The sequence below is a fragment of the Coturnix japonica genome, chromosome 1 (genome assembly GCF_001577835.2).
Source record: "Coturnix japonica isolate 7356 chromosome 1, Coturnix japonica 2.1, whole genome shotgun sequence".
Classification (NCBI taxonomy): Eukaryota; Metazoa; Chordata; class Aves; order Galliformes; family Phasianidae; genus Coturnix; species Coturnix japonica.
Window position 1 is genome coordinate 111,453 of NC_029516.1, and position 13,499 is coordinate 124,951.

At 52.2% G+C, this 13,499-nt stretch overlaps 2 protein-coding genes across 2 annotated transcripts in view; both read right to left on the minus strand.

Annotated features, from left to right (window-relative positions):
* LOC116653155 (olfactory receptor 9Q1-like) overlaps nucleotides 1-11,989 on the minus strand; it is a 15,091-nt gene extending 3,102 nt beyond the window's left edge. Inside the window, 4 exon segments of the mRNA XM_032443444.1 lie at nucleotides 10,400-10,469; nucleotides 10,712-10,918; nucleotides 10,990-11,266; nucleotides 11,927-11,989. Of these exon segments, the coding sequence (XP_032299335.1) occupies nucleotides 10,400-10,469; nucleotides 10,712-10,918; nucleotides 10,990-11,266; nucleotides 11,927-11,989 (617 nt within the window).
* Nucleotides 11,990-13,230: 1,241 nt separating this feature from the next.
* The window catches only part of LOC107313979 (olfactory receptor 5V1-like), a 1,264-nt gene continuing 995 nt past the window's right edge, over nucleotides 13,231-13,499 (minus strand). The window contains 4 exon segments of the mRNA XM_032444248.1: nucleotides 13,231-13,271; nucleotides 13,274-13,363; nucleotides 13,366-13,424; nucleotides 13,426-13,482. Coding sequence (XP_032300139.1) covers nucleotides 13,231-13,271; nucleotides 13,274-13,363; nucleotides 13,366-13,424; nucleotides 13,426-13,482 — 247 coding nt within the window.

Consider the following 13,499-nt stretch of genomic DNA (forward strand, 5'->3'; position numbering starts at 1 on the left):
GGAGCCCTCCCGGCTCTGTGCTCCACGATTCCCTGCTCTGCGTCCAGCCCAGTCTGACCTCTCTAGGTCCTGTCCTCCCATCCCAGCCCTGCAGCAGCTCTCGTGCACCTGGGCTGCAGCTCAGATGACTGTGCACAGGGTACCCCATGCCAAGGGAAGGGCCAGCTGGGAGGGCTGATTGAGCTCATGAACTGATAAGCATGGATACTACACTCGAGCCTTTCACCAAAAAGTGAAGAACCTGCAGTGCTTATGTCTTCCTTCCACCACACTGTGGGGTGTCACATCAGACTGTGCAGCAGACGGGCAGCAATGGGCAGGGCTGACCCTGCACACACCTGCAGCATAACACAATGGCACCAGTTGTCCTGGGTTAAAGCACTGGTTGGGCTGGGTTAAAGCACTGATTGTCTTGGGTTAATGCACTGATTGTACTTGATTAAGGCACTGGTTGTGCTGGGTTGAGCCATGGAACAGAGCCCTGTTGCTTCCTGAAGGGCCAGGCAGGAGGTTATTTTGCCTCATACCAGGTGAGTGCTGCCTGCCCTGAGTTTGAGGTGGCTCCTGCTACAACAGCAGTTCTGCATAGCACGATGGAAATGCAAAGTGGGAAATCCAGAACATGGAAGATGCAGCAGGGAGGGAATTTGGAGAGGCAAAAATTGCTCCTGCAGCAGAGACACACACCAGAGCCTGGGTTACCAGGCCCATGGGTGCAAAAAAGAAGTTGAACCCGGGGTTTCATAGGATGTGGTGATATTGTGAGGACATGGGAGCTGTTATCTACTAAAGATTGTGAACTTATTAAGGCTGCACCACAGCAAAGTATGGCCATGATTGACAATGTGAATATGTGTGTGGAAATTAATACAGATGATACATTATTATAGACTATAGCAGGAAGCAAATATATATGTTGTAGATATTAAGGGCATAGCACCAATTAACAGTAGCAGCAGAGGGAACAGAAAGCAATTAGAGATGGTAAATCCAGGTATGGATTGGGTTATTGGTTTCATCAGTGCAACAACCTTAGCAATAACACAAAGTTTGAGTTAGTAATGAATATAGTTATGAGTTACAAGCTTACCAGTAGTTTAGCAGCAAACATGACAGTTTGATTTATTGAGACTATACTTAGGGCACAAGACATACTTCTAGATATGCTTGCATATATACTTCTGTATTTGCAGAACCACTGGCAGAAGGAAAGAGGTCAAGGTCTCGCTGACCTTAAGGGGTCCCATTAAGAAAATTAACCTCCTGAAGTGGGCACAGGAGAGGACCAGAGTGTCCTACAGAGTTGGTCTGCATCATGGAGGTGCTTTATTGCGACCTTTCTGTAGTGTTTCCAAATGATAGGGCCATAGTGGCCAGTCATAGAACCATAGAATCCCCAAGGCTGGAAAGGACCTCCAAGGTCATCCAGTCCAACCGTTCACCTCCCACCAATGCCTCCCCACTAAGCCAAGCCCCTGGGTACAACACTTAAGCGTTTCTTGAACACCTCCAGAGACGGCGACTGAACCTCTGTATCTGAAGCCTCAGGAGCTGAGGGGCTGGACAGCGCCATCAGAGGAAGGTGCCAACAGAACCGATGGAGAAACACCGAGAAAATTCAGTGTGGCAATGAGTCACTGCTGGAGTGGGGGGAAATGGTGTCAGAGAGCATGGAAAATCATAGAATCATAGAATTACCCAGGTTGGAAAAGATCTTGAAGATCATCAAGTCCAACCACAGCCTAACCAGTACCCTAAATCTAATAACCCTACAATAAATTATATCCCTGAGTACCACATCCAAACGGCTCTTAAACACAACCAGGGATGGCGATTCAACCAGCTCCCTGTTTTGCCTATTCCAACACCTAACTACCCTTTCTCTAAAGAAGTGCTTCCTAATATCCAACCTAAACTTGCCCTGGCGCAACTTGACGCCAATTCCCCTCATCCTGTCACATGTCACTAGTGAGAAGAGACCTGCCCCACTCTCACTGTAAGCACCTTTCAGGTACTGGAAGAGGGCGATAAGGTCTCCCCTCAGCCTCCTTTTCCCCAGACTAAAAAGCCTCAGCTCTCTCAGCCTCTCCTCATAGGGCTGATTCGCAAAGCCCTTCATGAGCCTCGTTGCCCTTCTCTGGACCTGCTCCGGTACCTCCATGTCTTTCTTGTGCTGAGGTGCCCCAAACTGGACATAGTACTCAAGGTGAGGCCTCACCAATGCCTAGTACAGGGGCGGGATGACTTGCCTAGTCCTGCTTACCACACCATTCTTTATACAAGCCAGGATGCCATTGGCCCTCTTGGCCACCTGGGCACACTGCTGGCTCATATTCAGCCCACTGTTCGTCAGCACACCAAGGTCCCTTTCTGTCTGGGAGCTTTCCAGCCACACATCCCCAAGCCTGTAGGGTTGCCTGGAGTTGCTGTGACCAAAATGCAGGACCCGACACTTGGCCCTATTGAAACTCATTCCGTTTACCTTGGTCCATCTATCAAGTCTATCCAGGTCCCTCTGTAGTGCCCTTCTCCCCTCAGGCAGACCAACACTCCCTCCTAGCTTAGTGTCGTCTGCGAACGTACTGAGGGTGCAGTCAATCCCCTCATCCAGATCATCAATGAAGATGTTAAACAGAAACGGCCCAAGCACTGAGCCCTGGGGGACACCACTTGTGACCGACCGCCAACTGGATTCCACTCCATTGACCACAACTCTCTGGGCCCGGCCATCCAACCAGTTCTTCAACCAGCAGAGCGTGTGCCCATCCACACCACGGGCAGCCAGCTGCTCTAACCAGAATGTGATGGGGGACAGTGTCAAAGGCCTTACTGAATCCAGGCAGACCACATCGACAGCCTTACCTTCATCTACCAAGCAGAGTCACCTTGTCATAGAATGAAATCAGGTTAGTCAGGCAGGGTCTACCGTTCATAAACACATGCTGACTAGGCATGTTGAAGTTCGCCCTCTGGAAGTCCAAGGTGGCAGTTCTGCTGACTCCCCTCTGCGGTTCGCAAGGATCAAGAAATCTAGCATTTCATGATCACTTTGTCCCAGATGGCCTCCAGCCTTTACGTCCTGCACCAGAAACTTCCTCTGTTAACAAATAGCAGGTCCAGAATTTTGGCTTCCATCATAGGCTCCTTCACCAACTGTTGTCAGAAAGTTTATTCCCCACAAAGCCTAGGAAACCTCTGAGACTGTTCCCAATTCTGCTGTATTGTAATTCCGCAAGATGTTTAGGTTAGATGTTAGGAGGAAATTCTTTACTCAGAGGCTGAGAGTCCCCTGACATCACTGCCCAGAGCAGTGGTGTCACATCCCTGCTTAATAAAATAAGCATTTTCTTCTTTTTGAATTAAGTGCATGGGATTGTGTGGTTTGCATTGCGCTGAGTGAGCTGAAGCAAAGGTTTCAGCTCCATCCAATTTGTATCCCCTTCCATGGCTGGTCTAAAACCAGTCCAGCTAACTGGTAGGAAGGCAGAGAGACAAAGGATGAAGGATGAGCTTTTAGGTGTGCCTGTATACATAGACAGAGAGACAGGGGATTTTTAGTTAAGGAAATGCTTATTGTGAAGTCTGATGTGAAGTCCTTTAATGGAACCAACCCGTGTTTTTTGGAGAATGGAACCGTAAGAAGCAGGAGTGCAAGACATGGAGACCCCGGAGAATAGCTCCAAAGCTGAACCGAGAAGTGAGACTAAGAAAGCAGATTGTGCTGACGTAGCATTTGTTGGGACTCGGTAAGATGACTTGAAGAACTGTATGGAAACCTTGTAAATGTTAAGTCGCTAATCATAGAATGATAGAACAGCCTGGGTGGAAAAGGACGACAATGATGATCTTCGTTTCACCCCCTGCTGTGTGCAGGGTCACCAACCAGCAAGCACAGGCTGCCCAGAGCCACATCCAGCTGGTCTTGAATGCCTGCAGGGATGGGGCACACCCACCAGCCTCCCACATAATCAAGAAGAGCACTGCTGTATAAGCGATCACGAAGCACAAGGAGGTTGACATTCACTGCGGTGGTGACTGAACTTTGAGTGAATAAATCAGGAAACCCAGCGTGACCCAGTGTGCTGGAGTTTTCTCCATTTTACCAGCCCTGGAGGTGCCCAAGGCTGTGGGATGTGGGCCATTGGGCCAGCCTGAGCTGGTGGGGAGCACCCGCCCCTCAATAGGGGTGGAACTGGAGAGTCTTTAATGTCCCCTCCAGCCATTCTATGGCCCTACCATCCCCCTCTCACTGGGAGGGGTCCCACATCAGCCCCACACGCCCCAGGAGCCCACCGCCCACCCAGGACCCTCCGCAGGGGCGCCGCGGCAACCTCTTGGTTTGCGGAGGCTGTAAGATGAAGGGGTTTCACACGGGGTGACGAGCAGAAACAGCGCTGGACACCACCGAGTCGGCCAAGCAGCGAGCTTGTCGGTACCCAGCCGGTTGTAGTTGAGGTTGCCGTCACAAAAGACAGAGCGAGACCACCAGCAGTGGGCAGAGCAGGGTGGAGAACGCCTTGTGTCGGCTGGCCCGGCCGCGGGCCATGGCCAGCCAGCCGCCAGGATGCCGTAGGTAGGAGCCGACCAACCAAGCAGGAAAGGGGCCGAAGCCCATAAAGACGCCTGGCCTGCGTGCAGGGCCACCTCAGTGGGCCAACGTGTTGCCCGGCAGTTGGGCCGCTCAGCAGTGGGGGGGGCGTCAACAAAAAGAGGTGCTGTCAGATGGATGGCCCGCAGAAGGACAGCCGGGAAAGCCAGCACTGTGTGGCACCACGAATTCCAGCAACCCCACAAGCAGCAGCCCACAGCCATGGCCCAACGTGCCGCCGGCGCATGGCTGGTGCATAGTGCAGGGGGTGCACGATGGCGACGTAGCGGTCCGTAGGCCATTGCGGCCACAGAGCGGCACTCAGACCCCGCGCAAGCTCATCAGGAAGAAGGTCTTGTGCCAGGCAGCCCGCGGTAGGAGATGGCTGCCCGTGGGCTGAGGCTGTTGCCAGGGACCTTGGGCACAGTCACGCGTTGAGTAGCAGATGTCCAAGAAAGGAAGGGGGCTGAGGAAGACATACTGGGACTGCCGGAGATGGGAGTCCAGAGAGTACGAGGGAGAAGTATTGCAGCGTTGCCCCAGCAGCGTGGACCAGGTTATGCGGCCAGGAACAAGAGGAGAGGAAGGGATGGCATTGGGAAAGCCCAGCAGCAGGAATCTCTGTCACCTGAGTCCAGTTCCCCTCAGCCATGGGCCAGCTGCATTGGGCCTACAGGCAGAAAAAGGAGCACCAGGAAGAGGTGAGATGGTTGAACAGTGGACTACAGAGCATGGGTTTCGCTGCTGGATGGCTTGCGGTCCTACCTCTGCAGTGACTGAGGGATTTCCCCATGACCGATACTCGCAGACCAGTGCGATTTTCACTGTTCAGGAGGTGCTGTTTGGTGCGAGAATCGAGTGGCAAGGAAGTCCACACTGAGGAAACCCAATGGCACGTTTGCATCCAGACTAACTCACAACTCCCGGCTCCGTCCTGCCCATCAGACCGCACCTGTCTCAAACACCGACATCACTTCTCCTCTTTCCTTTCCATTTGCACTTCTGTAATCGCCTCCTTCCCTGCTTCCTGCACAAAGTCACACCCTTCTCGAGAATGCTATGGCCACAAGGGCTGCTCTCTGCCAGCTGCCTGGGACAAGCCATACACTTTGCAACCAGCTAACAAGGGATTATTTATATTATTATTATTATCTATTATTATTAATTATTATTATTATTATTAATTATTTTCCTATCCTGTCTCTTGCTCATCCTTTTTGGAGAGCTTTGCTTGACAATAACCAGTACCAAACACCCCAGGTTTCAGCGGAGGGAGGCTCACCATGCCATGTTTGTAAACTCACAGGCACAGAGAGCTGTCAGGGCTCTCCAGGGCCTGGGACTCCTGACTTTCTTCCATACATCTGATTTCTGTCACCCTGACCCAAGCATTTTGCTGACTGCCCTGTGGAGCTGCGCTGGCCCTGTCCACATAGGATGTCCACATGACATAACCCTCAGCCCACAGCGCTCAGCAAACACGTGGGAAGGTGCCACTCACTGGGTACACGCATTTAGGGCTGTTACCCACAGCACCAGTCAGTGCCAAGGAGCCCTGCAGACACCAGCTGGGAGCTTTGGCCTCCCTTGATGTACGTGTCTGGCCCAACACAGCAGTCCTGTGTGAGGTTGCTGGAGAAACAGGTTTAGGAGAAAGGCTAAAAGACCTGGGGGTCCTGGTGGCCAACGTGGTGGCCATGAGCCATAATTTCCAAAAAGATGGGGATCTCCTGGAAGGAGTCCTGCGGGGGGCCAGAAAGAGGATGAAGGGCCTGGGGTATCTCCTGTGTGAGGAAAGGCTGAGACGTGGGGCTGTTCAGCCTGGGGAAAAGAAGGCTGAGGATGGATGATGATGTTCCTAAAGGGCTGGAGAGCTGCCCGTGATGCTCCCCCTGTCCTGAAAAACTGAGGCTGCGCTGGGTGTGGAGGCACAGGGATGCAGTGCAATCATAGGAAGACAGACCCTAATTTTTCACTGTGCTCTGGAGCAATGCAGCAGTCAGTGACATTTAAACCCTTCACCCCCAGACACCCTTTGTACAGAGAAGGGGAAATGTGGTTGGAAAATCTCCCCTCCTCCCAAGGAAGGTGCCTCACTTCACCTCGGTGCCCTTCCCATAGCCCCAGCATTTGGGGTGCATTGTACCACCCTCTGTTCTGCAGGAGGCCAGGCATGCTGTGCTCCCACCCCAGATACCTTGTGCTCCTGCAGGAAGATGCAGCTCTCCCCTTGAAGCTCTGCTGGCCCATTTGCACTCAGGTGAGAAGAGAAGAGCCAGGAATGTGAAAGTGGGATCCCAAGCCCTTGGTGTGGTCAGTCCCTGTCTGATGGTTGGACTGGAGCAGCCGGCAGCACCGCAGGAGGAATTTCTCCCAGTGAGGACTGGTTGGTTTTGCTGGAGGCAGCATCAGCTCCCACAGCCTGCCCAAATGCCTGGGCCACCCTGAGCCCTGGGTGCCAGCACAAAGGCATGGCCCCACTGCAGCATCGCTTGGGAAGGGACCCTGAGAGAACCCCATTGGATGAGTGAGAGCCCCTATGGAGTCATTTCGGTCTCTGTCTGCAATGCAAGGGGCTCACTGCCTGTACTTGCCTTACAGATGCGCCTAAGTGCCAGCAGCAACGATCTGCGGGAGTGCTGCGAGCATGAGGGAGGGAGGGAACCTCAGGTCCTAAGGCGGCGTCACTCACCTGGACACGTGCGCCTAGGTCCCAGTGGTGTCTTGACTCCTGCATCGCGCGCGGGAAGAGGTCCGTCGGTCTGCGCGCTAGTGACGCAGTAGGAGGCAGACGCTTTAACCCCGGTGCGAGTTCCTGAAGGAGAGCGCCTGGCGAGAGGGCCAGCGACTGCTCGCATCATGGCAAAACGCACATAGGAGTCAGAGATGCCAGTTCACCTCCTGTACGAGGTCACACAACAGTGGGAACCTGAGCCTGCCAGGTAACTTGAGCCCCTTCCGGCAACAGGTGCCTGAACTCCCAGAATATCCTTGCTCCTCGTCCAAGCCCAGTCTGACTGCTTCGTAGTCACTGTCCTCGGATGTAGATCCATCCCGACGACCTCCTGAGCAGCTCTCGGGTGCACCTGGGCGGCCAGCTCAGAAGTGGAACGCTGGGGTGCCACTATGCTACCTCATGGCGCAAGGACGGACCAAAGCGGGGAGGAGGTGGGAGCGATTGGAGCTCGATGAACTTGATGAAGGCAATCTAGAGATGACTACACTTCAAGGCCTTCGCAACAGTCAAGACAAGTGAAGAACCTGCACGTAGCTTATCGTCTGCCTATCAACTCACACTGGTGGGAGTGTCCACACAACCCCAGATGCCTGTGCAATGGAGAACGAGAGCTGGGTCTAGACAGGATGTGTGCGAAAGGGCTTCGAAGCCGCTTGCATCGAACGAATCGCCCCTGCAGCCATAAACCTCAATTAACACTAGATTGTGCTGGGCTTAGAGCAATCATGTGAGATGTCTTGGGTTATATGGCAGACCATGATCTGGTAAGCTTGATGTATCTATAAAGAGGCCACTGGTGGGTCGCGATTGATGCATGTGATTGAGGCACATGTGGAAAATGGAGCCCTGTCTGCTGTCCGGACACCTGTATAATGCGCGGCTTCAGGGCGCACGGACGGGTGAGGTGGGTGCCTACAAGATAACGAGAGTGTGGAGATTGCTGCGCTGCAACTGGCAGACGTGTTGGAGTAGATGCGCAGCGTCTTGTTCTGCAATGCTCACTCATAGCAGCGTAAGAGGTGTTCTTTAGCCATAAGTACCATGGAAATGAGGGCGAGAATCGTCAGGGCGGAGAGAGATTCGCAGTGTACATGGGGACCGATGGCAGCAGGTGAGGAGAATTTAGCTGGACAGAGGCAAAGATAGTTGCTGACCTGACAGGCGAGAAACCAATCAGCATGAGTAGAAGTTATTCAGTCCACGGAAAGCCTGGGTTAGCCATAGGCGCCCCATCTGGGTGCAAATGAGATAGCGAACGTGGGGGTCTGATCAGATAGAGAATGCTGTGGATGACTATTTGAGCGGATACGATCGTGTAGATCTGGCTGTATCGTATACCATCAGAGATGCCTTGGAAGACGTATATATCAGGGTGTAAAGTGGGATCTAGACCCACTCAAGGTACCAAGTGCATCGCCAGTGGATTGACGAATAGTGAATATGTGGTGGGAATTAGCTAATACTAGATGATACTATATTAGTGATGAGCTAATAAGCAGGGGAAGCAAAGATAATATCAGTGTATGAAGAGTATTGAAGGGTATTGCGATGTGATTGAATCAGTGAAAGCATCAGTGGTAGTGGAATACAGAAAGGCAATTAGAGATGGTAAGAATCCAGCTACTAGGAGTGTGGTGGTTCGCATCAGCTGCAACAGCAACCTGAGCGATAACACCATACAGCTTTGAGTTAGTAATGTAAGTATAGTTTTATGAGTTACAGAGCTTGACCCGTAAGTCCTTAGACAGCAACAATGATCAGTTTGATTTATTGAGACTATTACTTAGGTGCACCCAGACAATACTTTCCTAGATTTAGAACTGTGCTGCGAGTGGATGTACTAACTGTCCTTGTATCTTGCCAAAAAACCCAACTGCGGTCGACGCAACTTTCAAAAGGCTGCATGCTGTGCAGGAAGCGAACGCAGGTCAAGGGTTCTAGCCTGACCTTAAGGGGGTCCCCAGTTAAGAAAAATTTAACCTCTAGGTGCTATGTGTAGGTGGCCGCAACGCTATCTGTCAAAAGTGGGGCCACCAACGGCAGAGGGGACCAGAGAGTGCATGCCAAGCAATGCAGGAAACCGACGACTGAGTCTGGCGCCCTAGTCTGAAAGCTGGACATACGTTCGTACGCCTTTGGCTACATCTACTTCAAGTCTATCGCCAGGTCCCTTCTGTAAAGTGTCGCTTGCCTTCTCCACTCAGCGTCAGTTTCAAGGAATACGCCTCCTAGCATTGTGTCGTCTGTGAACGCGTACTGAGGGTGCAGTCAATCGCCCTCATGCCGCCAAGACCTTCATTCAATGAAAGATTGTTTAACAGAAACGGCCAAAGCAGCTGGGCCTGGGGAACATCCACTATGTGACCGACGGCGCGCCCGCTCAACTGAGGATTTTTCCACTCCATTGACCACAACTCCCTCTCGGGCCACGTGCCACTGCCCAGATTCCATTTCTTCGCAGCAGGCAAGAGATCGAGGTTGGCCATGTGTACCAAACACCGGCAGGCCAGGCCTGCTGCGCTAAGGGAGATACAAGTGCATCCAGAAATTGCTCGATGGGGGGGAGAACAAGTGTCGGCAAAGGCCTTCAGCTGAAGATCCAGGCAGACCGAGGTCATCCGGACAGCCTTGACTCTACACCAATTACCAGTCTACCGCGCGAAGCGGGTCAACCGTTGTCAATAACGAAAGGAAATCAGCCGGTTAGTCAGGCCGCAGGGATTTCATAATACCCGTTCATGGAGGAAACGCTACATGCTGACTAGCCCTGACTCCCCATGTGGCCTGACACTTAGTCGTTCAATTAACTCGGAGCCATACATGATACCTGAGATTTAATGACCTTTCCATAACGCCTTCCCGGGCACCAAGGTACGGACTGGCATCGGCCTGTACGCTCGCCCCGCATCCTCTCCTTCCAGCCCTTTTGAAGATGGGCGCACTTCCACAGTCTCCAATCCACCGGGACAACTGCCCGCCCAGCCAAGACTGGCCCAAAAATTATGGAGACGTGGGTTTGACACCGCATCTGCCAAGTCTCCTCAGCACTCTAGGGTGCAAGCTCTAATCGTTACCGGCCGGCCAGGACGTGATAACTCACAGCTTTCACAGAGTCAAGGGTCCAGGAACCATACCTCATGCGCACTAGAGTTCATGACANAAGGTCTCGCTGACCTTAAGGGGTCCCATTAAGAAAATTAACCTCCTGAAGTGGGCACAGGAGAGGACCAGAGTGTCCAAAATGCAGGACCCGACACTTGGCCCTATTGAAACTCATTCCGTTCACCTTGGCCCATCTATCAAGTCTATCCAGGTCCCTCTGTAGTGCCCTTCTCCCCTCAGGCAGTTCAAGATCCCTCCTAGCTTAGTGTCGTCTGTGAACGTACTGAGGGTGCAGTCAATCCCCTCATCCAGATCATCAATGAAGATGTTAAACAGAAACGGCCCAAGCACTGAGCCCTGGGGAACACCACTTGTGACCGACCGCCAACTGGATTCCACTCCATTGACCACAACTCTCTGGGCCCGGCCATCCAACCATTTCTTCAACCAGCAGAGCGTGTGCCCATCCAAACCACGGGCAGCCAGCTGCTCTACCAGAATGTGATGGGGGACAGTGTCAAAGGCCTTACTGAATCCAGGCAGACCACATCGACAGCCTTACCTTCATCTACCAAGCGGGTCACCTTGTCATAGAATGAAATCAGGTTAGTCAGGCAGGATCTACCGTTCATAAACACATGCTGACTAGGCCTGATCCCTTGGCTGACCTTTCGTTCATCCATAATGATACCTGAGATTATCCTTTCCATAACCTTCCCGGGCACCAAGGTAGGACTGATGGGCCTGTAGCTGCCAGGATCATCTTTCCAGCCCTTTTTGAAGATGGGCGTCACATTCACCAGTCTCCAATCCACCGGGACATCCCCAGCCAGCCAAGACTGCCCAAAAATGATGGAGAGTGGTTTGACAACCGCATCTGCCAACTCCCTCAGCACTCTAGGGTGCAAACCATCTGGCCCCATGGACTTATAAACATCCAGCTTTCGAAGCAGGTCCAGAACCATCTCATCACAGATCATGCAGGGCTCGTTTTGTTCCCCCTTCCCATCTACCAGCGCAGGGGGCTGTGTTCCCAGGGAGTTACAAGCATTACTATTGAAGACCGAGGCAAAGAAGGTATTAAGTACCTCAGCCTTATCCCGATCCTCAGTGACCAAGTTGCCCTCAGAATCCAGCAAGGAATGGAGATTTTCCCTTGCCTTCCTCTTGCCATTGATGTGTTTATAAAAATTTTTACTATTTCCCTTGACCTTAGCAGCCAAGCTCAGTTCTAGCTGCGCCTTGGCCTTCCTAATGTTCTCCCTGTGCAGCCTCACTACAAACCTGTAATCCTCATAAGTAGCTCACCCTCTCTTCCAGAGACTGTAAACTCTCTTTTTGTTCTTTAGATCAAGACAAAGTACTCTGGCCAGCCAGCCCGGCCTTCTCGCCCGTCAGATCATCTTTCACAATTTCGGGACAGTCAGCTCCTGCACCTTTAGGACAATTTCCTTAAAGTATTCCCAGCCTTCCTGGGCTCCCACAGTCTCCAAAGTTACCCCCCAGGGCACCCTCTCAACCACAGTCCTAAGGAGGTTGAAGTTCGCCCTCCGGAAGTCCATGGTGGCAGTTCTGCTGACTCCCCTCTGCGGTTCGCCAAGGATCAAGAAATCTAGCATTTCATGATCACTTTGTCCCAGACGGCCTCCAGCCTTTACGTCCCTCACCAGAACTTCTCTGTTAACAAATAGCAGGTCCAGAATTTTGCTTCCCCTCATAGGCTCCTTCACCAACTGTGTCAGAAAGTTATCTCCCACAAAGCCTAGGAACCTCTGAGACTGTTCCCAATCTGCTGTATTGTAATTCCAGCAGATGTTTAGGTTAGATGTTAGGAGGAAATTCTTTACTCAGAGGGCTGAGAGTCCCTGACATCACTGCCCAGAGCAGTGGGTGTCACATCCCTGCTTAATAAAATAAGCATTTTTTTCTTTGAATTAAGTCATGCTGGAGTGAGCTGAAGCAAAGGTTCTCAGCTCCATCCCATTTGTATCCCCTTCCATGCTGGTCTAAAAACCAGTCCGCTAACTGGTAGGAAGGCAGAGAGACAAGGATGAAGGATGAGCTTTTACAGGTGTGCCTGTATACATAGACAGAAGAGACAGGGGATTTTATATTAAGAAAGCTTATTGTGAATCTGATGTGAAGTCTTTTAATGGAACAACCCATGTTTTTTGGAATGGAACCGTAAGAAGCAGAGTGCAAGACATGGAGACCCGGAGATAAACTTCCAAAGCTGAACCGAGAAGTGAGACTAAGAAAGCAGATTGTGTTGATGTAGGCATTTGTTTGGGACTCGGTAAGATGAACTTGAAAGAACTGTATGGAAACTTTGTAAATGTTAAGTCCCGTAATCATAGAATGATAGAACAGCCTGGGTGAAAAAGGACCACAATGATGATCTCTTTCAACCCCCTGCTGTGTGCAGGGTCACCAACCAGCAGCCCAGGCTGCCCAGAGCCACATCCAGCCTGGTCTTGAATGCCTGCAGGGATGGGGCACCCACAGCCTCCCACATAATCAGAAGAGCACTGCTGTATAAGCGATCACGAAGCACAAGGAGGTTGACATTCACTGCGGTGGTGACTGAACTTTGAGTGAATAAATCAGGAACCCAGCTGTGACCCAGTGGCTGGAGTTTCTCCTTTTTACACCCTGGAGGTGCCCAAGGCTGTGGATGGGGCCATTGGGCAGCCTGAGCTGGTGGGGAGCACCCAGCCCTCAGTAGGGGTGGAACTGGAGAGTCTTTAATGTCCCCTCAGCCATTCTATGCCCCACATTCCCCTCTCACTGGGAGGGTCCCACATCAAGCCCCACAGCCCCGAGAGCCCCACCGCCCACCCAGACCCTCCGCAGGGCGCCCGCACCTCTTGATTGGGAGCTGTAGATGAGGGGGTTCAGCACAGGGGTGACGATGCAGACAGCGCTGGACACCACGAGTCGGCCAGCAGCGAGCTGTCGGTACCCAGCCGGTTGTAGTTGAGGTTGGCCGTCACAAAGAAGCGAGACCCACCAGCAGTGGGCAGAGCATGTGGAGAACGCCTTGTGTCGGCTGGCCCGGCCGGCGAGGCAATG